The 27,446-nt window shown below is 43.3% G+C and overlaps 2 protein-coding genes across 3 annotated transcripts in view; both read left to right on the top strand.

The window, feature by feature from the left end:
* Positions 1-5,806, top strand: part of LOC104054686 (protein HIRA) — a 33,773-nt gene extending 27,967 nt beyond the window's left edge. For both annotated transcript variants that reach the window (XM_054082113.1, XM_054082112.1), the window contains exons 22-25: positions 1,105-1,227; positions 2,434-2,597; positions 4,237-4,325; positions 4,893-5,806. In XM_054082113.1, the coding sequence (XP_053938088.1) occupies positions 1,105-1,227; positions 2,434-2,597; positions 4,237-4,325; positions 4,893-5,009 (493 nt within the window). In that variant the 3' untranslated portion in view covers positions 5,010-5,806. The remainder of the gene's footprint in view (positions 1-1,104; positions 1,228-2,433; positions 2,598-4,236; positions 4,326-4,892) is intronic.
* Positions 5,807-6,945: 1,139 nt separating this feature from the next.
* The window catches only part of PPIL2 (peptidylprolyl isomerase like 2), a 72,006-nt gene continuing 51,505 nt past the window's right edge, over positions 6,946-27,446 (top strand). The window contains exons 1-7 of the mRNA XM_054082609.1: positions 6,946-7,050; positions 7,121-7,170; positions 9,317-9,362; positions 9,897-9,959; positions 10,125-10,176; positions 23,425-23,476; positions 25,652-25,743. Of these exons, the coding sequence (XP_053938584.1) occupies positions 7,019-7,050; positions 7,121-7,170; positions 9,317-9,362; positions 9,897-9,959; positions 10,125-10,176; positions 23,425-23,476; positions 25,652-25,743 (387 nt within the window). The 5' untranslated portion in view covers positions 6,946-7,018. The remainder of the gene's footprint in view (positions 7,051-7,120; positions 7,171-9,316; positions 9,363-9,896; positions 9,960-10,124; positions 10,177-23,424; positions 23,477-25,651; positions 25,744-27,446) is intronic.

The raw sequence follows: 27,446 nt of genomic DNA, 5'->3' as shown, positions 1-27,446 counted from the left end.
TCAAGGCATAAGTTCCCATAAAAACATTTTCACGACATTTACAATGTCTTTCTAAAACACATTCTTAATTGCCTTTCTAAGAGGGAAAAGAAATGTTGCGTCGTAGTATAATTGTACTTAGTGTAATGAGCTTGCTTGATGAAAGGGCTTATTGTTTTAATGCTTCTTTAGAATAATTATTAGTCAACTACTTGATATGAATCCTTTGGAAAAGAAAAAACACCTTGTTTGTTCCTTAGATAAACAAGCTAATTATGCAGAAATTTTCCCGGTCAATAAGATGCTGAGGACCGGCTCTCAGCCAGAATTCTGAATTTGCTGTTATTTCTTCATTTGTACTGCAGCTTTAGAAATATATAAAAGAGGAATTTCTGTTGTCATACATATTTAAAGATAAAGCTGTTAGGGGTATTTCAAATTTGTGCCATTTTACCTCTGATCTGCCTGGAGATCTACACTTAGCGTTGGTCTGAGCCACTGATTCTCTTGGCATCTCAAACTAGTGAAAATGGTACCCTTAGCTAGGTGTGAAGTGCCAGCTCCGTATTGAATTCTCTCTGAATGAAGGAATAACTGTAATGTATGGAAGGATTGTCAGCGTGTGTGATCTGTGATGACTTTCCTGGTGGAGGAAGCCTGGCAAGAGGTAAAACCAAGTTCTGAACAAGAAAGTCATTGCTTGTGTTCACTGTGGTCTTCATTCTGGGGTGTGTCGTTATGTGGAAAATGACAAGTAGAAAGTTAATTTCCTTCAAAACTCATGCTAAATTGTTTTATACAGTTAATGTTGTGAACTTTGGAGCTGGGAGGGACATTTCCAGGACAGCACAAAAATAATTTGGACATGGAGTGGGAACAGTTGGGGTCTGTGGAATTCCAGAGGACCTTGGGGATGTTTTTTCAGTTGTCTGTGAAAATCATAGAATCATAGAGTAGTTTGGGTTGGAAGGGACCTTAAAGAACATGTAGTTCCACCCCCCCTGCCATGGGCAGGGACATCCCACTAGAATGCAAGTAATTCTTTGAGGCAGAACAGAGCCAGATGCCCTGATGTCTATGCCTGCTCTCCTCAAACTGGGAATGTGTTTGTTTGCTTTTTTCCAGGAATCTTGTTTCTGATAAACAGGACTCACTAGCACAATGCGCAGACTTCAGGAATAGTTTACCATCCCAAGAAGCCATGCTGTGTTCTGGGCCCTTATCTGTAATACAGGGACGAACATCAAAGTACGCCCTTCACTGCTTCATTTGATCAGCAAATGTCTTTGTTTTGTTTGTCTTTGTTTTCCTCTTATATATTCATGTGCTTGAATCTGTGAGTTAATTCTGAAGATACTAATGGCACTGAACGTTATCAGAAGCTCACAGAGTGTGTTTTTATTTTTAAGCCTTTGCACGTTTATAGTCTGTATCTTCATGTTATTTTGAGATTGTTTAGGGAGTGGGAAATCATGCTCTAAACTTAATCATTTTAAGGCTCGTCTTTATTGGACAGATAAAGCATTCCACGATTCTGTGCGTGTAATGTTTTGATTAGCTAAACTGAATTTCTTACACTTTACATCTTGATTTTTTGTTTACCGGCTTTGGAGTAGGCCTACAAATTCTGAGTAGTTCATTTGTCCTCAAGGGATCTATTTAATGCATCTTTGAGAAAGTCACCCAATGCATATTTTTAACATCTGAAAATATCACCAAGGAATTGCGTGAGCCAGAGCAGACTCTTGTAGGTAGTTTAATAGCCCATCCTCACCTGGATTTAAATTAGACTTCTGTGCTATTTCTGTCCTTCACATCTAAGTTTGAATTTTTTTTTTTTTGTGAGAAAAACTGTATAGAGTTGTATGATTTTATTGCTGTCCTCCTGGGAGGAGCAGGGGAATTAATTAGGAAGTACAGTTGAAATCTAAATAAACAACACTCTTTGAGAGAGAGAAAACATCAGACTGAAGAACTAGCAGTTCTTTTTGAAAAAGACAATAATTGGTTACTTCTTTCAAATAAGTTGCCTTCTGACAATAGATTTATTTGCAAGAAATTCTTTAAATGCTTTAGGCTAAATTTATATCTTTTGTTTGTTTCATGACTTCCACCTGTGAAGGGCAAAGGTAAAGGCAGTCATCTTAATTTCCTATAAACATTTAGGAGCATTTGGTCACTGAAAAGCCTCAGTTTTTAAAGAGAATACAGATGAGAGGAAGAGAAAAAGAACAGGAAGCAGAAAACTCCGCATGGACCTCAATACTTGTAAATGATCCAGTGGGGAAAGGCAGTTTGCTATGAAGTGCTGCCTTTGTCATTAAAAGCTTGAACTCTGGGAGCACTCAGTCCCTCTGATGGTTAAGTGTAGAATAGCTTGTGCTACAAAAACATGTATTCGTTAATGGAGTAGCTGATTTTCTGGCTGGCATGTAATTTCTCTTTGGTTTGTAGTTCAGGAAGGCAAGCTGCAAGATTGTTCTCGATGCCTCATTTAGTGCAGCAAGAAACAACGCTTGCATACCTGGAGAACCAGATAGCAGCAGCACTTATGTTACAATCCAGTCATGAATATCGCCACTGGCTCCTTATCTATGCACGGTACCTAGTTAATGAAGGTGAGACCTGCTACGCTTTATTACATCTTTGCATCTCTATTCGTGTCATGTCTGTGTATGATTGCTCTTAACATTTTCCTTTTAGCACTTGGCTTCTGTACTTATTGTGAAATTAGAACCAAAACAAACTGCTGAAGCCCATTTGCTTCTCATAGTCCTCAATACTGAGAATGCTTTTGACAAATGGGCTGAACAGATCGCTGTCTGGGGCAACAGTGCTGTCTGTGGATTTCAACAGTAGGAACTGCACTGTAAAGAAGTCCCATGGCCTGTCAAACATCGCATATCGTGTGTATGAACCTGGCATCACCTACAGATGTTTCAGAGGAACTAGCAGTGCCTTGTAAAATAGGTCACATTCCTCAGCCAGCTGACAATTGCTGCCTGATGGGAAACGAAAGAGTTGCTCAGTCTCTGGCACTTTGTACCACAGCTCTTAAAACTGCAGAGAATTTGCTTGTGTTACTTGTACTTCTTTCTACATTCTCAAATTTCAACAGCCTCAATGGTGAGCTCCACAGGTTAAATTCCAGAAGGAGAGAAACCCACAAGAAAGGCTGCTTGTGTGTTTTATATTTGAGTATGTGTCTCCGTGCTATTACACTAAATAAGGTTAACCAACTGACTTTATGCTTCTTGGCTTCTCAGGATCACTCTTCTATCTCTCCTTGTCTGCACTCCAAATTTAGTCATTCCCATTGTATTAATTCAGCCTTATCACTCACCATGCATGATCATTTTACACAGAGGGAAACAAACGGGGGTGGCCTGTTAGGCCACCTGGGAGGTGGTGGCAGAATTAAAACTTAGCTCATTAATTATTGCCTTAATTTATTAATTTTTAATTAATTCTTGACCTCCTACTTTATTTAAATTGATGCACAGCATCTGGTTCTCTGCGCTTCCCCAGCTGAAGTCAAAATGTTCATCTTGGGTCATCTGGTAGAGAGATGGTTACGCTTTTAAACCATCCTCACTTATTGAGAACTTCTCTGCGAGTGCAGGGTTCATCTTGCACTGCGCAAATGCCTGTCCTGTGCTTACATAGATATCACTGCAACTTCTGCTCTGTTACTGCTTCACTGGGTTCCAGCTCTGCTAAATTTTGAAAATTGTGCATCCTATTATTGACCTTTTATTCCTCTGATGATTTCAACTGTTTAACCAATTCTAAGATATTCAGTCTGTTACACCTTGATTGGCAAGTTTCTCTTGAACAGATGACTTTGTTACTTTGTTGTCCCCTCTGATCTTTTGGGTGACTAGAGCTGGCCTAGAAACTGTGCATGGTTTTACTAAAGGTTTCCCTTCACTTTTATTTTAACGTTTGTGTGTATTAATTGGATCCATTTCAATTTTATTGTAAGCTCTTTGCCTAAGGGTTTGAGAGATCTCTTCTGGCTTAGTAATATTTTAATGTTTCAGAAGGATGTCTGATTTATTTCAAAAGACAAATAATTTTATCTTTCCAAAGATTTGCTGTTAGAAGAAAAATATACTTTTTCAGAAATCAAAGTTTCTGCCTTAATTTTGTTCTAGATACTTGTACCTCTTCCCTGAATGTTGTCAGTTATGTTGTGGAGGGATTATAGATAATGAAATGCTTATGAATATGATTTTATTTTCTGATAATGTTCAGGGTTTGAGTATCGTTTGCGAGAATTATGCAAGGATTTACTGGGTCCAGTCCATTACTCAGCTGGAAGTCAGTGGGAATCAACAATTATGGTAAGTCCTGATAATAGTTTAACAAAGAACAAGGAAGAGTTTCCCGTGAAAATTACAGAACATGGATAGACACTCAAACTTAAAATATGATTAAATTTACTGTCAAAAAAGCAATCATAAAATATTTTTGCTGGCCCTGGAACCTTTCCCATAACCAGTTCTAAGCAAGGCTTCCTCCCATGGTGCTTGGATTTATTTCATGTGAAACTGTAGACAGAGGCTTTTTGCCCCAGTCTCGGCTCTGGTGCTGCCCTGAGTGTCACACAGATTGGGCAGAGTTCCATGTTTTTCCTACAGTAGCTTTGCAATAGTGACCTGCCAATGAAATAAGACATTTTTTTCTCCTTTCTCGGCGCACGCCAGGAGTAACTGCAGGGCCTGCACTAGCTTCAGAGTACATAAATGTAAAGCCAGATTTTATTCTGGGAGTTGTGTAAGTAGAGCAGAACATAGAATACGCAGCTCTCTCCAGGCAGGAAAAAGGGCATGACTCTTAAACAGCTGTATGGAATATACTCAGGATATCAAGTCATGCATTCTGAGGATGCTTTTGTGCCTTTTGTGCAGGGTTTACGGAAGAGAGAACTATTGAAAGAGCTTCTTCCTGTTATTGGACAGAACCTCCGCTTCCAGAGGCTTTTCACAGAGTATCAAGAGCAGCTAGACATCTTGAGAGACAAGTAGCATTTCCCCAGATTTTCCCTGCGGGGCCTGGTCCGAGAGAAACTGCTGAACAGCATTCACCAGAGACAGAAGAGGAGCGGCAGCCCGGGCAGTAGGAACACTCCTGAAGAGAGCAGTGCGTGAGGGTCCGAAGTGCTTCAGGAGTGCCCTGCTTTTGTTTGAAAGAAGCTCACAAGTGGATTCGGGAAAATGATGAGCAGATGAGCTAGACCGTTTCCCAAGCAAAACGTAACCATCGGAGCTGTGGCCTCAGTTTCTATGGAAAGTCGTGGATATGTACTTCAGGGGGGTCCTTTTGGATCTGGATCTCATTTTAATATCAAAACTAGATGAGAACTGTTTGTGGGGTTTCTTGGATGTCCTGTGAAAAGCACAGTACTTCAGAGTACACTGAACAGCATATTTAACCCTATTTAGGGGTTTTTGCCTGAGGGTTTATTGAGGCTCAACACTATATTAAATTAGATGAATGAGCCACGTAAAAAGAAATTTCATAAATATTAAGGTATTATGCAGCCAATAGACTCTTTCCTGTGAATATAATAATAATAATAATAATAATAATAAAAGGCTGTTCTAACACATGGACTATTTTTGTACTAGAATTTGCTAACTTGTAATATGGAATTTTATTTGGCCGATAATCAGGCTATGTCTACAAAGTCATCTTGTAGGAAATTTAACTCGAATTACAAAAGCTTTGTTTCAAAATAATTCTACCAAATTAACATGTCGTCATCTGGTTTTTAATTTTTAAATGTTTGTAAAAGGCATTTTGGGGGAGGGAGAGGGGATACAATGGGGTGGGTCTTTTTGTAAGTACAAAAATAAATGAAGATTGCATTGGTTTAAAAAACAAACAGCAAGAACATGGTCTTGAGTTATTACAAGGGGCACTGGCATCTCCAGAAATGTGAACGCACACTGAATCATGTTAATATGGCTAGAAATAAATAATACCCTCTGAGTGATCTTTCCTTTGAGGAGTGAGATCAGGCAAGTTCTTGTGATCTCCCCAAGCAGCTACAGTATTTTCTCTAGGACCCCATCTCTGCTGGGGAGCTGGAGCTGCATGGGAGTGCTTCTTATCTCAGGCAGCAGGAGGAAAAGTGGCTGCTTTGACCACTGCAGACATTTGGCTAGCAGAAATAAGCTCCTTGTGGTTATGGCCATCCATGTGTGGCATTTTGTATTAACAAAAGCGTGCTGTTGGGCTGCCAGTGGTTCACTTGCAAAGTGGTTTGGGAATTCCACTGAAATCAAATAAATCAGGTTGTTTTCTCACCCAAAGTATGCTTGGTTCTGGGATAGAAGCAAGTGTATGTGTTGTTTCTTTCCAGGAGTGAACCGTTCAGGTGTGTCTCAATTTATTGCCTTACTTTGAGATGCTTTTGAGTAAGAAAATAAGTATTGAAATGAGTTCAGTGTATTTAAACCCTTCTGAAAGGGTAATTTATACCTTGAACTTCTAGCAGGAACAAACAATACCTTTTTGGGCTCAGGCTAACCTGCCAGGGGCAGAGACATCCCACTGGATCAGGCTGCCCAAGGCCCGGTCCAACCTGGCCTTGAACATCTCCAGGGATGGGGCAGCCACAACTTCTCCGGGCAGCCTGTTGCAGTGCTCCACCACCCTCATAGTGAAGAATTTCTTCCTAAGATTCAATTTAAATCTCCCCTCTTTCAGTTTCAAACCTTTCCCCTCATCCCATCCCTGCACTCCCTCATCAGGAGCCCCTCCCCAGCTTTCCCGGAGCCCCTTTCAGGCCTGGAAGCTGCTCTAAGATCTCCCCGCACCTTCCTTTTCTCCAGGCAGAACAACTCCAACTCTCTCAGCCTGGGTTCATATTGAAATCCCCCAAAACCACATTGCTCCCTCTCGGGACCCCCGCAGGCTCTCGGGAGCCCGGAACGCGCGGTGCCGCCTGTGTTTCCGCAGCGGGGCTTTTTCCTGGCGCACCCGCCCAGAAGAGCCCGCGGCTGCCGAGGCGCGGAGACGGGCCGCCGCCATGGGGAAGCGGCAGCACCAGAAGGACAAGATGTGAGCGGGGCGGCTGCGGGGCCGGGGGGTGGGGGCACTGGCACTGACACTGACCGCGCTGTCTCGGCAGGTACATCACGTGCGCGGAGTACACGCAGTTCTACGGCGGCAAAAGAGCAGGTGAGGGGGGCGGAGGGGTTACGGTTGCAGGGAGGGAACGGGGGTGAGGTGGCAGGGTTTGCATGAGGGCGTGGGGGGCGTATGGGATTGAGGGGCGGTAGGGTTTGCATGGAGTTAAGGGGGGTTGAGGAAGGTTGCATGAGGGTGAGGGGGGTTGCGTGGGGTTGAAGAGTGTTGCAGGAGGGTGAGGCGTGCAGGGGGTAAAGAGGGGTTACACGGAGGTGAGGAGGGTTGCATGTAGGTGAGGGGGGGATGAGGGGGTTGGAGAAGGTTGTATGGGAGTGAGGGGGTGTGAGGTGGGTATGGCGGGGTGGGAAGGGTTGTATAGGGGTGAGGGGGCTTGCATGGGCCTGAGGAGTGCGAGGTGGCAGGGTTTGCATAGGGATGAGGAGGCGGATGAGGGGGGTGAGGGGATGCGGGGTGCGAGGTGGTGGGTATTGCATGGGGGTGAGGGGGGGTTGCATGGAGGTGAAGGGGTGTAGGCTGAGGGGTGGCAGGTGTTGCATCGGGGTGAGGGTGGGGTGAAGAAGGTTATGCAGAGGAGAGGGGTGCACAGGGGTGAGGAGGGTTGCATGGAGGTGAGGGGTGCGAGGGGGTGAGGAGGGCAAGGTGGCAGATGGGTGGGGATGACGGGATTGAGGGGGATGCATGGGGTTGGGAGGGGGATGAGGGGGGTGAGGAAGGCTGTAGGGGGTGAGGAGGTGCGAGGTGAAGGGTGGCAGGTGTTTCACAGGGATGAGAAGGATGTGAGGAAGGTTGTATGGAGGTGAGGGGTACGTGGGGGTGAGAGAGGTTGCATGGACGGGAGTGGTACAGGGAGGTTGGGGTGCAGGATGGCAGGGTTTGCATGGGGTGGGGGGGTGAGGAAGGTTGTATGAGAGTGGGGGAGTGGGCAGGGTTCTACAGAGGTGGGGGGGTTGCATGGAGGTGAAGGGTGCAGGAGGGTGAGTGAGGTTGTATGGGGATGAGGAGTGCGAGGTGGTAGGCGTTGCATGAGAGTGAGAATGGTTTCACGAGTATGAAGGGATGCAAGGTGAGGGTTGCATGAAGGTTAGGGATACAGGGTGGTAGGCGTTGCATGGAGGTGAGGAGGGAGATGAAGGGGGGCTGTGGGAGGTTGTATGAGGGTGAGGGGTGTAGGGTGTGAGGTGGCAGGTGTTGCATGGGGGTGAGGGTGTGGAGTGGCAGGGTTTGTATGGGAGTGAGGGGGTGATGGGTGAGGAAGGTTGTACGGAGGTGAGGGCTGTGTGGGGGTTAGGGGGATTGCATGGAGGTGAGGGGTAAGAGGTGGCAGGCATGTGAGAGTGTGGAGGCTCTTATGGGGGTGAGGGGTGCGAGGTGGCAGGGTTTCCATGGGTGTAAGAGGGGGTTGCATGGGGGTGAGAGGTACAAGGTGTCAGGTGTTGCATGGAGGTGAGGAGGCTTGTATGGGGTGAGGGGGTACAGAGTGGCGGGGGTTGCATGGGGAGAGGAATGGGTGATGAGGGGCTGTGAGGGGCGGGAGGGTAAGGGGTGCAGTGGGGTGAGGGAGGGGTGCTGCTGCAGTGAATCCCTGGAGCAGGGCCTGGGTGGCTGGGCTCCTCCTGAGCCGCTGGGCCTGCAGCAGGACTGAGATCGGTGCCATCATCTGGAAGGGCAGGAATTCAAGGTGTCTGGGCTGGGTGAGCTGTCCCTGTGCATGACAGGGCAATGATCAGTGCTGCTTGGTGGAAAGGGTGGAAACCCGAGATGTCAGGGCTGAGCAAACTGTCCCTGCCCGTGTCTGGGCCTGGATTGGTGCCATTGTTTGGAGGAGCGGGAACCCGAGGTGTCAGGGCTGGGATTTCTGTCCTGGCCTGCAGCATGTGCTGTGCCTGCCGCTGGACAGGGTCTGACTTTAGTTACCGCATTAATCACCGCATTTGAACTCTGTGCAGTCTATCTGTCCAAGCTCTGCTCTGGGTTTTTTCAGTTGAGGAGCATACTGGTGCTCTGCACGAAAACTCCAATTTTAGTTTTGGTTTCGCGAGGTTTGGTGTATTTATCCTTGTCATCAGTAAACTGCCACCATGTATAGAGTAAGCATAACTTTCAAATATTTCTTCATTACGGAGAACACTAGGTATTTATTAAAATCCTGTTTTGGTTTTTTTTTTTCCATAAACAGACCTTCCACGAACTAATTTTAGACGTTTATCATTTGATCACTGCAGGTAAGACAATGAATTTACATTATCATTATTAAATTACACATTATTCATCGAACTGTTGATGTTGTCCTATTGCAGAAGCTACTTTCTTCAAAGGGAGTTACTTTCATAGACTTGTTATGCTATGATGATAATGCAGCAAGAAAAAATTCAGTAAGAACTGAAATATCTATACTTTCTGTGGTTAGTGGCTGCTGAGGTTGGATCTGATGGTTAAAAGAATACACAAGTGATAAAATAATTAAGCATTATTTCCAGCGTGGCAATGGAAGCAGGTCAGGAATCACCACAGCATCCTCTGCCTCTGTGGCTGTGAGTGCTGGCAGCTAAAGGCACCAGAATGTACCTGTTCCTTTCATGACACTTGTTGTTAGCTTAATTTGTGTAGAATCAGGTGGTAGGTATTGGCAGCCACTCAGTATTTTCATTAGTATAGGCCTTGCTTTAGTGCGCGGGTGATCAGCAAGGTCTTATTTGCTTCTGTCATCACGATTTCCAGCTGATTTTGCTAAAAAGAATGTGTACTTTTTTTCCTAGCTTGTCTCTGCAGCCGTTTGAATATCCAGTTTGCACACCAGATGGGACAGTCTTTGACATACTGTAAGTTACTGTCTGTGCTCAGCTTTGTTTTTATGCTGCTGAACCATTTGGTTACAGCTGTGTAATGATCATTTGGTCTTAGCAAGTTGGCAAAAATAATCATGCCCATCACCAGAGGTTTGTAATGCAGCTTGTCTCTTAGTACTTGATCTCCTCTCTTTTCAGGAGCATTGTTCCTTGGATAAAGAAATATGGAACCAATCCAATCACAGGAGAAGTAAGTAATGATGGGTATATTGACATGATGTGTGTCCTTTCATGATATTCAGTTTCCTGTTTAATCTGTGGGAGAAACAAAAATGCCTTCATGAAAGCAAAAGAAATTGAATGGGAGTGCTACTTTGAAGTACGGTGTTTGTGAGATCGGCTTTGCTGAAATTAGTGTGCAGGTTTATTAGAGGTGTCTTTTAAACTACAAAAAGAAACAGATAAAGTGGCTTACAGGTTTGAGATCTGGTACCCGCTCACTGTCGTCCTGCTAATGGTCTTGGTAGTAGAAAATTATCAGCTTCAGACTCTGTGTGGAAAAAGAAGAGACTGTTGTATTATTAGGTTTTTTTAAAAGAATTGTACTTAATTTAGCAGAGGACACATGCAGTTCATTTATGTAAGATCCTGGAGTATCTTCACAGGTATGGCATAAATAATACTGCCTACAGGAAAGCTGGAGAGGGGCTATTTGTAAAGGCTTGTGGGGATAGGACCAGGGGGAACAGATATAAACTGGAGAGGGGCAGATTTAGACTGGACTTCACTATGGTAGTGGCGAGACACTGGAACAGGTTGCCCAGGGAGGTTGTGGTTACCCCATCCCCGGAGGTGTTCAAGGCCAGGTTGGATGGGGTGTTGGGCAGCCTGATTTAGTGGGATGTCCCTGCCCATGGCAGGGGTGTTGGAAGTAGATGATCCTTAAGGTCCCTTCCAACCCTTACTATACTACGATACTATGATATAATATCCGTGTAGATGGAAATACCAGCTGTTTTGTTACTGCTGGGGATGCCCAGACAGCACAAGTGGCCCGAGATGAGGGAGGCTCTGTACTGCAGCCTTGTGTGAGCAGAATGCTAGTCCGTATGGGGCATGGGGCTGGTGAGCGCCTCTCTCCATCTGGGACTGAGCATGCAGGGATGTTTCCTAACCAAAAGGATCTTTGGCTCTGTGCAGATTAAAGAGATTAATAGATCATATTATGAATGGTAAGATTAAGCTGCAAAATCTATTGTGTTATTTTGACAACATATTTCGGAAAGCTTCTGATCTGCTTGTGTCATGAGAGTTCACTGTGAGATTGGGATGTCACACTGATCAGTGCCATAGTGGGATTTCTCTCTGCCTTTTTTGCATAAATGGTAATTATGAAGGGATTACTTGCTGTAGTGGTATGAAGTTGTAAAGCACTGGAGAAATACGAAATACTGCAAATATTTCATTGTTGGAATTTTTCTTTCTGGTGTGTTAAAAGAGAGAGCATTGTTTGTGAGGGCACAGAAGAAAATTTTAAACAGAAATTGTTGCTGGAGCTCCTGAACCTTGTCTTTTCCTTCAGTAAGTGCAGTTGCTTTCCCAGGCATGAGGTGGCAGCCATTGCACAGGAGTGGCGGTTGGTTTGCAGATGACTCTGTGGTATGAGATTACCTTTGGAACATCTTGTGTTTGATTAGAGATCTTCCCAGCAGACAGATAGGAGATGAAGCTAAATACAAATGCAACGTTCTGAACTCTAAACATGAACAGATTGTCTGATGCTTGGTGTTCTCAGGCACAGCAAAGTGCAGATGTGTTTATGTGCTGCAGAGGTGGCTGAGGGTCTTTCCTGACACATGAAGAGGCCAATGTATTTTTGAGAAAGAATGGAATTGCAGGTATTTAGTTTGGTCTTGCCAGCTCTTACCACCTCGCTGCTCTGTGCATTGGTTTGGAGTTTTGGGGTGTTGCCAGATGAATTTTTTCCACTCAGAGCAGCTCCATGACACCTGTTCTCATTGCAGACTGAGAACTGTGATGTGGTTTGAAATTACTGTGGTTAAATGCTAGGCAAGGAGTGTTGTGTGTCTAGTGATCTTGTGTGATAGAGAAATGGGGAGATGTGCAGAATATTCCCGGTGAACCATGAATGCTCGAATGAAGTCAGACTTGGAGATCTATTTGTTTATCCAGACTTGTGCTTCTGTGGTTGATCTGCAGTGTGTCTCCAGCTCTCCTCACTGTGTGTCCCTTGTTCCCCTGTATCTCTGTCTGGGGAGCCCTTTTTTCAGTGGTACACTTGTGCTGTACAGCTCTGTCCTCCTCAGAATGAAGGTGTTCCAAACTGCTTGGTGGAAAAGGAGATGTTTACTCTCCAGAACAGCACACACTCCTGCTGAATCCAATCCTGTGGAGCTGTTGGTTGAAGAGTGGCGTTGAAGGAAGTGTCATAACTGAGCCTTTGTTTCCCAGTGGGCTAGTGCTGGGTTTTGGCAGGTGATATTGGGCAGGAAGAGGCTGAGGGTGCTGGGGCAAAGTAGAGTGGGTGGTGGAGGAGTGCACTGGGTTGGGCTCGTGCAGCTCTAGGTAGTATTGCCCTCTGTTCAGCCTTTCACTGTATGTGCACCTTCTGGTGCTCGTACAGCTTGCTCGTGGCAGAAACCAGAAATTTTTTTTTGTGATGAGTTGGTGGCACACAAACTCAAGACTCTGGGATTGTTTAAAGAGGAACTGAGCTAGATTAGCTGCCGTGTTTCATACAGCAACTTGCAAACTTGCTGTGCACACCGATTCCTCACTGGTGATGAGGCTGGGGAATGTTTCCGTTTTTTTATCCTGAAGTTACAAATCATAATTAAAGCCTTTGTGGGTTGTACTTGTTTTGTTATGGTTTGCTGCAGGCCAAATGTTTTGGAGAAGTCAATAGGCCCCTTGGAAACAGCATTGTTAATGTTGCCCTCTTGGTACTCACTTTCTGTCTGACTGTTAGTATTACTGAAGGGGACCCCTCACTGGAGAACAGGAGAGCCTTACAGTCATTAATGTATTTGTCTCTTCATTGCTTCTGGGGCATCAGACTGTTCTAGTCTTGTATTGATTGGATGTTTGTGAGCTGATCAACAAGTGACTTCTCTGATTCTTCTAAATCTTAAATGATTGGACTAGTCTTCCTTCTAAAGAGATTTTGCGATGCCAAGATTATGGTTATTCTCTGATATGTTTAAAATATTTTACATTTTTGTGCTTTCCTTTCCTGTACTTCCTCATGGTTTATGGTTTATTTTTTCTTGCTTTTCTCCTGAGGTGCAGCATGGACACCAACGTCCATTTAGGAGAAAAAAATCACCATTGACCTTTGTCTGTAGTTTCTCATGAGCTATTCCAGAAAGTAACTTCAGGTGTATTTCTTCTGCCTTTTTAGGAATGCATTGGGGTGAACAATATCTCTGTTACTACACCAATAATTTTGGAAGAACTAGTGCCTCTCATACAGTGGAACTGTGCCTGTCAGATGGCTTTGGCTCACTCACTTTTGTTGTCAGCTTTGTCAGGATACTGGCCTGGCTTATGTTTACACTAAAATTGCATGAAATAGAGGAAAGTCACAGTTAGCTCTTTCCTTTTTCCTGAGAACAGCACTTTGGCTTCTTAGCTTTGCAGATAGTTGCAAGCTTGCCAGAATGTTTCATGTGGCGGTGGTTAGATGACAGCCTAGAGCAGCATGCGCACACCGGCCAGCAGGGCTCAGGGGTTCCTGTTCCCGACAAGCGGAATCGATCAGAGCGAGTCTGGTTTGTGGGAATCTCAAATATGAACAGATGATAGATCAGCATGCCTTTTTGTCAGGAATTTCAAGGAAATTCTTCTTTGTTGCATGGATATGTTGTACGTGGGCTGAGCTATTTTTCTCCTCTGCGTTGTCATGTGTCTGAGGTAAATGCCCAGTTTTCCATTCCGGTTCAGTGACATTCTGACTGCATGTGGACCGGCCAGACTGTTGTGGCTTTACTTCAGCAGATCCCTCTCTTTCCTTTTTAGAAGTAGCTGTGGTCTTTTTCCCTTGTTGCCCCTTTTCTGTGAGAATTCAGTTTATCTGGAGAGTTGAAAGTCAGTTCATCTCTGGTGTTTGCTTCTAAGGCTTTAGGTCCAAAGTCAATTTTGTAACTGTTTGAAGTGAATCTGCTTTTAAACTCATTCACAGGGCTCGCCTACGTGTAATCCTGCACTGCTCAGAGCAAAATACAGTCCCCGTGTCTGCTGACCCTGCATAACCCAGAGAAGCAATCCTCATGTTAAGGGCTGCATGCAGCTGTGCAGTTGTTCCATATATATGTCTTGAAGGGCAAACAGAATTCAGTCGAATTAATTTAGCTTGGGCTTGGCACATGCCTAAGAGTCAGGTTGAGATGCTGCATGGTGGATGTATGAGATCAGGGGTCATGTTTCTGTGAATGTGACAGGGCACCATTTGGGTCATGCCCTGTCTCGTGCAAGGCTGGAACCTAGATCTACCGGCCCAACAGAACTATCTCTTAAGTGTTAACAAGGTTTTAGCTTCTTATTAGGTTAAATGGGAGAATTCTGAGGGCTTTTTTTAGGGTTAGGAAAGCCTTTTGCTTGGGCTGCCTCTGAAGAGAACTGTAAAAAGGAGTCAGGGCTATATAAAAAAGCAGTAAAAAGCAGAGCCGCTGACATGGAAAATGAGGACTAACTTTGGAATTGGAAGGCTGAAAATCTCTGGCTTTTCCCAGTAGGACATCTGCCTCCTTAAAAGAAAGAGCTATACGCAAAGTTTTATGCTGTGTACAAGGTAAATATTTGTTATTGTTCTCCCACACTATTAATCCTGTATTTACCAAATAAAAATGGTTTGAGGTGAGATTATGACTTATACGATCAAAGAACTGCGGTGGTGCAGGTGCCTGCCTCTTGCAATATGCCCGTCTGATCCCCGCTGTGGAAGCACCCAGAGATTCGCATCTTGTACCTGCCATGCCCTGCAGCCATGGCAGAGCCTGCTGCAGATACCTCTGTGCTCTGGCACCGCTCACCCAGTGACGTCAGCCCTGTGTGTTTTAATTATTTGTTTGAAATAAGGTTGTAGGACGATGCTTGGTTTCTTTTCAGCTTGATCAACTAGATTTCAGTCAGTTTCATAGAAATCAGTTATTGGTTTTGAGGTAAGAGGAGCTTGCTGACTGGGTTCATGGAGAGGATGTGGAGTAGGTTAATTTCTACTGCTGAATGTAGTTAATCCCACTTTAAAAATGAACAGACAACCTTACAGCACTTTTTTTTATGCACTAAAAAAAGTCTTTGGCTCTCTAAATAAGGGAAATCCTGCCTGAAAAGGATGCAGAAATTAGAGCAAAGGTGAAACTTCCTGAAACATAGAAGTGTTTTTACCATGTGCATGTTTTGAAAGCACAGATACCAAAATAGAAAGCGCTGATAATTGTTTCTTTAGAACTGAACATAAGGAGAAAGAGGGCTCAGGTATTTTTTTCTTCTTTTGCAATATTCTGAATAAAGAAGCTGCGGCACATCCGGAGTGTGAGAAATATTGAGCACTGTAGGAACAGGTGTTACAGTACAGGTTAAATTTCAGCCAAGGCTTTATAGTTCACTACAAATTGCTCTTCACCTCTTATCAACTAATCAGCACAGAGCCTGTGTGTTTCAGGAATGGATTGTACGTGGGTTTCAGGAATGGATGTATGTGGGTTGCATGAGCTTTACACGTTGCTGAGTTGGAGGTGTCGAGATCAAGATCACGCACAAAACTCATCCAGTGATGAGTTGTGCGGAACAGATCTCTGGCCCAAATGGGAGAGAGGACAAGTTCAAGTTGGATGTGACTCATATTGGCTAAATCAGTGGTGACCATGGCTTTTAACATTGCTCGTATTACCTGTGGGGTAATTTACTGCAGACTGCTGCATCAATTGTGTTGTTCCAGGTGTATTTCTAGATAATGAGTAGCAAATAATGGATGTCCTCAGACAAGGATCTGTGGTTTGAAGGTGACTTCTTTCATGCCAGCCCAGCAGTAGCTGCTGTTGGAACGCATTGCCAGGAAAATGTAATAGCTGTAGATAATGTTCAGTGCAATGCACTTCCAGAGCACTCATCTGGACCCTTCTGTGACGTGCTGGTAATGCTATCTTAGGATTTTGATAGTCTTCTAAAGATGGCAGCGAGAATCAGATTTTCCTTGTGACTTTTCATTTTTCTTCCTCTTGAAAAGTTTTCTCCATTCTTAGCATGTCCAGGAGATTGTGCTTACTCTGAACATTTTAATTCTTTGTCTAGATATAAAATACCAAGAGGAAAGTGCTGTGCAGCCCTCTCTAGATGGGAGGACATTATGAAGAAAAATTCAGAAGTGAGACATATCTCCCTTTTATTGTTGGGTTGGGTTTTGTTCCTCAACATCAGAGCATGGTACCTGAAATCCAAGTAGTCTGCTACATTTTCTCCTTGGGCCTTTAGAACTGAGTGATAATCTAGATGGATCAGTAACTTCAGATCTACTTAACTGTAGTATAACTGATGTTTAAATGAGAATTTTAATTCTCTAGAAAACGTTTTTCCCATACGTGTCAGAAGAAGTCAGTACATCTTCAGCTTTTAAATTCAAAGTGCATTTCTTAATTTGTCTGATGCGACTTAATGAAGTCTTCAGATATTGCAGATGTGTAAATATCAGTTGCTCCTTTTTCTCCCTTTCTTAAATTTATTTTTTCACATATGTTTGAAGTGAGGGAGGTAGGTTTTTTTCCTGTTTATTTGTAAGAAAAGTTTCTGTGGCGGATGGGAATACAGTTTTGTTCTGGGTTAGTAATAGCTTATTATGGAGCAGAGAACAAAGCTTACAGAAATAAAACCAAGAGAAGCTTTGTTGTTGAAAAATGATTCAGAGAAATCCAGCGTAGTTAGTGTTGCAGAAAGAGGGGTGAAAGGATCAGGAACAGAACACTGGAAGACTCTGAGGTCTTCAGCTCTCGCACTCTGCTTTGCAAACTACGTCCTCTTTCTGGAACCTGTGTTTGCCTTCTTCCTGCTACGGCTACCAAGAGGTTCTTCTGATGGCTTTTCATCTGATAGATATCTCCTGTAGATTTGGAGTTTGATCAGCTTACTCTCATTTGTATTTGCCAAAACCGTGCTTCTCTTTGTCAGTGTTTACAGCTGTATGTTTGGTACAGAGAAATTTAATGCTTTCTTGACATTTTCTTGTCAAGACTTGTATTTTCCAGTCAGATGTTCTTCTTGTCTTTATGTTCTCTGTACTCTAAATTGTCACAGTTGTCTCTCTCCGCATCTGTTTAATTTATATTTGAACAGAATCCATCTCTATCATGCACAGTAAATGCTGGGAGAATGCCTGGTACAGTAGTGGGAATATTTTCTAATCTTTTCCTGAAACACTTTGATATCTTACACGATAGCATAGGGCAGAAAACAGTCTGTGTATGCTGAGACACAGTCAGAGTATCATAATTTGTTACATTTGCTCTTGAAGCAGATTCTCATTTATAAATAAGAGTCAGCCAGGATGAACAGTGGTTCTTCCTTTCCCTTTTTGTTGTTTCCAGTTGAACGTTGCTGCCTGTATTTCTGGGGCCTGTAGCAGTGGTTCAGGCATGGGTGGTTGCAGCCATCATCACTAAGTATCTCTCGAGGTGCATTTTGTCTGGAAGCAGCAGACACTGACTGCTGCTCAAACGCCCAGAATCCACTTTGAATGGAATGAGCTCTTCAATATGCAGCAACTTAACTGTGTCGTCTCACCTCATTTGCTTCTGAAATTATTAGTCAACAGTCTAGATGAGTTAATATTTGACTAGTAACCATAAATTTCCAAAGACGCTGGATAGAAAAATATGAGGACATGATTCTTGCCTAGAGGAATGACCCAAAACTTGTGCGTCTGAAAACACAGCGGGTCAAGGGACTGAATGTCCCATGGAGGCTGATGACCTGGAAGGTGACTCCTTTTTTCTGGGTTTTCTGAAACTTTCCCACTGTCTTTTGTTACTGAGGGACACGTGGATGGTTGTTTCTCTCCCAAAGTTTTCTCTGTGTATTTTACAGTAGTGCACCAGGCACCACTGAGAATTGGCTTTTATCTGTCCTAAAAGGGGGATTTATTTTTCAGTTCCCTGTATCTTTGGGAAACAGTGAGGGCAAAGATGGTGAAGTTTGCGTAGGCTTACTGTTGAAGTGCTTTACCAAAAGGGGAGATGTTTAAAGCCCTCCAGTGTCATGAGTCACTGGCCAAGTTGTGGTGCCTTCTTTGCACTTTGCTGATGGGGACTGTGGTGGTGATGGGCAGTGTTCTATCCAATAAGCCAGTTCTGGATGCAGGCAGATAAATGTATCTAGCATTATTTCTAATGCATTATTTCCATTACAGCAAAAAATTATTTATATCTAGGTTTTACAGACTGAACAGATGGTCTGTTTTTTTCCTTTTCCATGTTTTGGTGGAAGTGTGCACATTGGCTGGGATTTTGTGGCTGTGACAGTTGAAAAACTGGCAGCTGTGAAATGCTCCAGCCTTAAATGAGATGCAGTATGAGGTTTCCCACAGATCCTTACTTGCCTGTTTTTTGCTAAAATTGGAGAGTAGCTTTTTGATGCTTTTTGCTGTTGTGTTTGTTGGTGAGTCTGTGGATTGATAGAATTCTGACTGCAGTAAGACTGCAGGTTTAATCTTGCACATATTTTTCTATGGTAATCTACACATCTCTTTCTCATGGTAATTTCTGTTAATATGCTCTTTGATAGCACAACATTATTGCTTGTATCTGTGAGCCATGTGTGTTATCAAGCATATCTCTATGATTCTCTGGACAAGGCTATGGTGACCATATGGTGTCAGTTTAATTATAACTTAAATATGGAAATACAGGGGTCTGTGAGTGGGTAATGAAGGATCTTTTGTAGATGAAAGCTCTAGTTAAACAGTAGATCTTCTGTTTGAGGTAGCTCTGTGTTGCTTGTTCTGCTGGGACGAGAACCTCCCAAATGGCTATGCCAGCACTGGATGATTCTCTCTTTGTGTTGCCAACCGGTTGAGATGTGACACGTTACTATTCCCCCGCAATAGCTTCAGTGGATTATTGTGTGTTCGTGCCGGGGGCCATTTAGAAGGGTGTCCGATCCTCAAGTGTGGAACGTTTTAATGCTAACTCAATTACAGCTGATAGCGCGGGAAAGTCTGTGTTTACTGAATACAACTCTTGCCCCACATCAGCAACTCTACCCATGTGTGGGTAGAGAATCAGATGAGCCCGTTCTGATTGCTTTCCAGGCTGATGCATATCCAACAGGGTCAGAGCCTCATTAACAAGAACAGGCAGCCACAGACCAAAGAGATTCAAAGTGTGTCACTAATTGATGCATGGGCATTGTAGGTCATATCTTCCCGAGACGCACAGTGATGACAGAGAATGATTTAATTCGAAACAATCGGCGTGCTTCTTCTGCTAGCTGCCACAGTGCCCCACTAACCTACACAACGTAATAACCTCTGCTTCGGGTATCAATAAAGGATGCTGCCCTTTGGGATCCTGCGGGAACATGGGCTATCAGCTGACAGATGAGAGCGTGCGGAGCTTCTTGCTGCTGCAAGAAAGTAGGTCATGGCCAAAAGTAGCCTTGGTTGCCTTTGTGGAAGTGTGCTTGTAAGTGAGGAGTCAGCTGAGAAAAGGGCTTGCACGAGTTTGGGATTTGATTTTTTAGCCCTTCCGTGCTGTGAAGCAGCTGGCACTATGTGCCATGAAATGCATCTGCTTTCCAGTGTTCTTCCACAAAATATTTTTCAAAGGGAATATGCAGCTCTCATTTCTGCCGAGGGGCAGTGGCACATGCTTGTGGCCTTTTGTTTTCATTAAGAACTTAGAATTTTAATTAGATCAAATTTTTTAATAAACATTGTTTTTTCCTTGCTTTTCGTCACTGGAGATTGGCTGAAACTGGACGGTAGGTGTGTGTTAGGAAAACTCAGGTTGGAAATGGTTTGGGAATTGAGCTGTGTATGCAGTATTTGAGCTCTCTTGTGCTTTATTAGTAATAAGAAATACATGAAAACAAGAACTTTAACTCATTTTAGGACTCATTCGCTCTGCTGTCTCTTCCTGTGAAGACTGATGCCTGTTAGTGGCATAATGGCCATTTCCATGGCAACAAACTGTGTGATGGTGCTTGGAAAGCTTTGACTTTTGATGGAGAATAAATAAAAGCAGGTTCAACCACACGCAAGATAACCCTGTTTTCATGTGAAATGGAGACCTTGAGAGGAATTAAAAATTATACCAGTAGCTTCCCGTGTAACATGTAGGTTTTTCAAAACTGGTCTTGCTGGAAGTCCTGGCGTGTGTGCTGGACTCCCTCCTCTGCAACTGCTCCCTGCACAGTTGCCTGATGCTGCATCCTGGTCTCGGGCACTAAGCTGCATTTGTAGAGCTCAGCAATCCTTTGTAGCAGATCATCACCTGGTTGTGCTCTTCCGGTCCTCCAAAGATGTCCTCTGACAAAACACTAAATCCTCTCTTGTCTTTCTGTGCGTTAGACATGTTAATCAACCTCTGAAAACATTTTTGAGGTGTTGCCCATTATATTCCCCTAGGTTGAATATGTTTTCTCATATTCAACTCTCGGTCCATTTCATAGAATCATAGAATAGTTTGTGTTGGAAGGGACCTTAAAGATCATCCAGTTCCACCCCTCTCCCATGGGCAGGGACACCTCCTACTGGACCAGGCTGCCCAAGGCCCCATCCAGTCTGGCCTTGAACACCTCCAGGGATGGGACAGCCACAACTTCCCTGGGCAACCCGGGCCAGTGCCTCACCACTTTCATGGTGAAGAAATTCTTCCTTATGTCTAGCCTGAATCTGCCCCTCTCCAGTTTATACCCATCTCTTCATGAATCCACCACACAACACCCATTACCAACAGCAGGAGGTTACCTTGTGATATGGCATGGGAGTGCTCAGGCACAAAGCTGTTGCCAGTAGAGCTGAAGCACAGAGCTGCTCCGAAGGGCATGAGCTGATGTGCCAAGGGCACTTCTTCAGCACAAGCTTGACAGGAGGCCAGTCTGTGGCAGTAAAACGTTCATACAGTACTTTGATACAGAGTTCTCATCCTGGAAAAAGACTCCAGGCAATGCATGCATTGCAACTCCTTTATGAAAGTCACTATTTTTTTTGTTTATTGTTGACATAAAAGACTGTGTAAGCGCTGGTCTCCGTGGCAAACAGATGCCAGCAGGAGCAGCTCATGCACCATGCGTAACTGTTGCTGAAAACTAAACTTTTTCCATCTTATGGAAAGATGTGGCCTGAAATACCATGCTATTACCCTGGGTACAGATACCCTGGGTACAGAGAAAGTCCAAGGACTTGGCAGCACTTTCCATGATACATCATATGTTGACAAGATGAAAGAGTGTGCTGCAGCTTTTGCTAACTTTAAAGTCTGTGCATCAGTTTAGTCTGTCTTTTCCTCTAAATTTCTGTCAAGGTATGAATCTGAATCTTCAGTCATGATAAACTGTTTCTTTGGGAACTGTTGTCATTTTTGTTCAAAGATGATCTGCACGTATGTTTTGGGGATAGTTTAGGTCTGCCAGGAGGATAATTTAAAAGCCTTCCTTCAAATTATCAGTGTTTCCAGCGGTCATATTTCTAAAGAAGCTTTTCTGGAACATAATTTTTGGGCTGTTGCTCAACATGTGCACAGATGGATGCTGCTTTGTTTTAATAAGTTGTTTAGCTTAAGCAGATCTGTCCAGGATCATATGTTCATTTTGGCAGCTCTGCTGTTCCCCTGCTACTTCTTAGACAATTTTGTTCTAGTAAGAAGATAAATAAATGAATAAAGCTCCACATTAGATTAGTTGTTTCAGAAGCTGCCATTGCCTTTCCTGTCTGTCTTTGTACCTCAGCAGTGTGCAGATATTGAGGTTTTGGAGGTTTTTTTTGAGAATCCACTTAATAAAGAAAAACAACAGCACTGGTGTTTTGTTACCAAAATAAATATAACCTAACCTGGTCTTTTCCTTCCCTTCCCATCTTACTCCTACTAGCCCTTATTGCTCTTCTTCCTAATAAATTAGAGAGGGGTACTTTCCAGGCAGCAAATAAGCCTGCCGGTTGGCTGAAAACAGTTTGGGTGGGAAGAGCCTTCTTATAAACGAATGAGTCATAATGTGTACCCTCCAAACCAAGAATATGGACTTTGATGAGGAGAAGAAGCCCGTTGACTTAGTTTCACATGATCTTGTTATTACTCTTTGCCATAATGATTGAACTAGAAGTGTCAGAGAGCTGTCTAGGTTATAAAAACCTCCCTAATCTGTTCAGGTGTGTGTTTTGAGAAGGGAGCCAATTGTTTCTTTAGAAATGCTTGTGCTGTGTGTGCTTTTAAGGATGAATTTGGCAGTGAAGCTGTCTCTGACAGCTGGTAGAAAACAACAAACCCTCCGATTCTTTCATCTGTCCAAGAAAATGGCTCAGTCTTGCAGTTTGCTGGGCTGGATATTGTCTCCAGCTGGGTGCCCCAGTCACGCGGTACTTGCCTGTTCCAGTCGTGGTGTGCCCAGTCGTGCCAGCAATGTGCCAGATAGCATATTGACCCTGGGAAGTGCCTGACATGCATGGGTCTGCCCCGTCCTGTTACTGAAGGCTCCCTGTTATTTTGGGTGTGCTTGCAGCTTCTGTGGTTTAGGGAAGGCTGCGGGAAGTGTATGCCAGCCTGATAACTCTTCCCTTCCACCGTCAGAAAGCCCCACTGGAGAGAGGGCAGCAGAAGAATACTGTAGGCATTCTTTGATGAAGTGCAGGAGAGCAAGAGCTAGCTTAGCTTGCAGTGTCCTCTCCAGTCGAAGAACATTACCTAGCCTCGGCTGTCATCTCGGTTCCTTCTTCCATGTAGTTGTTACCTGGGGATTAAGCAGCTAAAGATCCCTCCTGGGACTCCTTTCATGTCCCCAAGCACCTCTCTGAAGGACTTAGGCCTCTGCTTCTCTTCATTATTGCTAGTTATCATGTGGGCTCTGCTGCACATATTCTTAAGCAGGAGAAGAATTACAGTTATTTCAGGAAAGGTAGCGAGCTTGATTGCTGAAATGATTCGCTGGCTTTATGACTTTCATCCGAGATCCCTTCCCTTTGCATGCAGACTCCCATCTCAGTTTGTGCAAAGCCAGAGTTGCAGGACTTTTCAAGCTTGTTCACTCTGGGTAGCACTCTGCTGTGTCAAACCACAGCACTGTAAATAAACCCGATCCCGGTTCTCAGGCTCAGTGAGCCTTGGCTTTGTGGGCTGTCTGTGACTTACATTCACATGGTTCTGATGATTCAGACAACTTCAGTATATTATTAATAAATTATGAACCAAATCCCATCTTTGACATTACAGTTTCCTTTTATTTCCACAGTTATATTCTGTTGTGATTAATATTTTTGATGTTTCATTTTCTTTAGAAACTAGATGCCAAATCACTTATAAAGCTGAATTTTGCTAGAAACAGTGAAGGTAAGTACAGTTATTTTCTGTGTTGTGTTTTTTTTTTTTCTTAATGAGTGCTCTGATACATCCTAGTTTGTTCTACTCATGGTAAAGTTATGTAGTTTGTGTTTTCTATCATGGTTGTTATTTTTCAAGTAGAATAACTACTTCTTGTGAGTGGCGTGTTTACCTTTGAAGTTCCATTTCTGTGTTTCTTTACACCAGGCAACTGCAAGTTGTTCAGCGATTTCACTTCACTATAGCTACTGCTGCACTAAAGTACTATTTACTGTAGGGAAAGTTTTCAGTAAAGGCTGAATTTCTGTAGTACATTACTTTTTTCCCAGATTACCTGTGACATTATTTGCTGTTCACTTGGTTTTGAGCAACTTTTTGTTTATAAAATGAATTAAATTTAAATGAATATGTGGGGTTTTATGAATAGCAGCACACAAGAAATCAGTCTTGAGTTTTATTTCTGCAGGGTTAAAGATATAAAATCTGCCATCTAAGAGAGGATGCTAGGAATAAGAGAGAATAGTGGAGATGAGTTAATCTTTTACAAGGCAGATAGTGGTTTATTTGAAAGGAGAGTAGCAAGAATTAGGTGGGAATAAAATTGTGGAGTGTCTGTCTCCTTATCTTACTAACAGTCCATATACTACCAGGTCTTTTCTCTAGCTGATGGATTTCTTCTGGGTTTTGTGTTCCATCTATCTCAAGAGCAGGCTGTTAAAAAATGATCGATAGTTGCTGTGGCTAGGGTTTTTGAAAGCTATTGCAATATTGTGCTTTCCTTAAAGAAGTCCAGCTTGTAATGCTGGAATGGTGGCAGCCATGAGATCTCAGAAGCCTTTTCCTTCAAAAGGTATATTCTGTGTCATTAATAGATCAAGACGCAACAAAAGAGGAAGAATAAAGTGCTGTATTTCTGTCTATCAGCAAACTTTTCTTTAAATCTTAACATGTAGAAAAGTGTGTATGTAGAACCCTCTCTGTTCACACCTGTACAATAAAAAAGATTGTTGCATATTGCAGTTTCTTCCCCGTGATGATCCCTCCTTAGCCGAGTCCCTTCTATCCTGATCGACAACTGTGTGTCCTCAGCAGCTCTGCTTTTGTCAGCAGTGAGAACATGGTGATTTGCTCCTTTTGAAGGAGCTGGAGCGAGGCCTCACATTTTACTAGTGTGTTTCTGTATCCATTAGTTGGGCCACTTCTAGAATCTCCTTCTTACCTTTCTCCTGGATTTCTGCCCCTTGTGCTAATGGCTTTCCGTCAGCTCCAGTGTCATTGACAGGAGCACTGCCTGTCCTTGTGTCTGTGTGCTGGAGGCTGGTGTGCTTCCTCTGGCTGCTCCCTCCATTGGTAGATACTCGTTGGGTGCCTGCCTCTCCTTTTTCTGCAGGTTCTGGTCTCCCTGCTGGGTCTGATTTTCAGATGATAATTAGGGAGAAAAAAAACCAAATAGGCTCAGCTTATTTTAAAAATCTCACCCGAACCCCTGGGTCTAACAAACTGATCAAGTATTAATAACCTTCTTCTAATTGCTTTCTCCTGAGATTACTCAGACATTTTTCTTTTTCCTTGCATTCCATCAGTTTGCTTGTTGTTGACACACTTAATATTTATGCTGACCCTCCTGGGAAAATTCACACCTTGATTAGAGCAGAAACTGGGTTCCTTATTGAATAACGTGTTCAGATTTAATGGCATTCTGCTGGCCGCATTGGAATACCAAATGCTCTCGTCTCCTAAAAGCACAACAGCTGCTGTGAAGTTTTTTGTTGTATATAAGTTAAACTTTTTATTCTTGGGAACAACAGTGAACACAAGAGTGCTGGGCATGGTACAAGGTACAGGCTCATGCTCTCAGTAGAGCTTTGATTACAACAATAACAATTATATCATCGTACTTTGCAGATATTGGGTAAGTTGGACAAAATTGTGTGTTGGGGGATTGAGGGCAGTAGATTTCAAAACTGTGTTTTTGTTGCTTGCTTTATAATTCTCTTACGTGTTACTTTTTCTGTTTGGCACCAAAGACTCAAAGCCTAGTTGAACCACCATTAAATACAGACTGAAGTTACACTTTATATTAAAAATTGATGCAAGTATCCTTTACGGAGGTAATAGAAATCAGCTATTTCAAAGCAGTTGCGGGGACTTCAAACCAAATTAAAACTCTTTTCCCTCCTTCAGGTAAATACCACTGTCCGGTGCTGTTTACTGTATTCACCAACAACTCGCATATTGTGGCCATCAAGACAACTGGAAATGTGTTTGCCTATGAGGTAGGTTCTATGTTGCTTTTCGTTATTAATATTGGATAGTTGGTGCATTTCACTCAAGATCACAAAGTGCTTTGAAATGGTATGTATGTTTTATTCTTGTTCTACAGCCAGAGAAATTAATCATAGAATCATAGAATCACCAAGTTGGAAAAGATCCACCGGATCATCGAGTCCAACCATTCCTAACACTCCCTAAACCATGCCCCTAAGCACTTCATCCACCCGTTCCTTAAACACCTCCAGGGAAGGTGACTCGACCACCTCCCTGGGCAGCCTGTTCCAGTGCCTGATGACTCTTTCCATGAAATTTTTTTTCTGATATCCAGCCTGAACCTCCCCTGGCAGAGCTTGAGGCCATTCCTGCTTGTCCTGTCCCCTGTCACTTGGGAGAAGAGGCCAGCTCCCTCCTCTCCACAACCTCCGTTCAGATAGTTGTAGAGAGTAATAAGGTCTCCCCTCAGCCTCCTCTTCTCCAGGCTAAACAACTCCAGCTCTCTCAGCCGCTCCTCATTAGACTTGTTCTCCAGCCCCCTCACCGGCTTCGTTGCTCTTATCTGGACACGCTCCAGAGCCTCAACATCCTTCATGTGGTGAGGGGCCCAGAACTGAACACAGTACTCAAGGTGCGGTCTCACCAGGGCTGAGTACAGAGGGAGAATAACCTCCCTGGACCTGCTGGTCATGCCGTTTCTGATACAAGCCAAGATGCCATTGGCCTTCTTGGCCACCTGGGCACACTGCTGGCTCATGTTCAGTCAACCATTATCCCAGGTCCTTCTTACTTAATGTACAGGGAGGTTAACTGACTTTAACAAATTGCTGTCCAACATTCATCTTCAAATATGAATAACCCTAGAATATATTTATTTAAAATATTATTAAAATAACCCTTTAAAATATATTTTAAAAATCTTTTCGTAGGTTAATCTACATGCACTAAATCTTGTAGACCAAAATGAGTAGGTTTTTTGTGCTCCTCAGTTGAATTAAGAGACAAATCTTCTGCTGTTGTCTTTTTGATAGTTGTCACCAAAACACAAATTGCCTCACTTCTTTTCATATCAGTGAATAAAAAAGGATTACTTTAACTGAAGGTGGGGAAAGAGCAGAGAGAATGCCTTCATGCACATTGGAACTGCATTTTCCTTTCTGTTTTGTGAGCCTTTGTGTAGACCCAGGTGGAGTTTTAGTTGTGACTTGTTTGCATAATCCTTACTGTAGAAGCAAGATTTATTTCTTTTTCAGTAGCAAATAAATCCTTCAGTTAATGGATCCATATCCAGCGTTGTAGAAAGGCTGAATGCTGAAACATCTGGTTTTTGAAATCTGTTGATGGAAAGTTCCAGTAGGACTTCCAGATACTGAGTGAGGAACAAGCTGAAACCATTACAGTCAGGGAAAAGGCAGGATTCATCATGATTTTGGAAACCTGCTCTGTTATAATTGAGTTGTCTTAATTCCACCCGAGAGAGCAGTCAAGATTAGGTTAAAATAGAAAGTATTTTCTGTTCCTTCATGATGCTTTGATTGCTATAGTTGAAAGGCAAGAATGAGTTTAACGGTGGTCTTTGTTAAATGCTTGTTAATGTTGTGAAACTATTGCTCAGTTTGCTATGGTTTATAATGTCAGGTGTCCTAAACAAGTCGTGACAAGAGGGTCTGTTTTTCATGTGGTTTACCACTTGAAGCCATAGCACTTACCA

Source organism: Cuculus canorus, chromosome 17 (assembly GCF_017976375.1).
Source record: "Cuculus canorus isolate bCucCan1 chromosome 17, bCucCan1.pri, whole genome shotgun sequence".
In the NCBI taxonomy this organism is placed as follows: Eukaryota; Metazoa; Chordata; class Aves; order Cuculiformes; family Cuculidae; genus Cuculus; species Cuculus canorus.
Note: the sequence above shows the minus strand (reverse complement) of the source record. Positions and strands in the feature narration are given on the sequence as shown.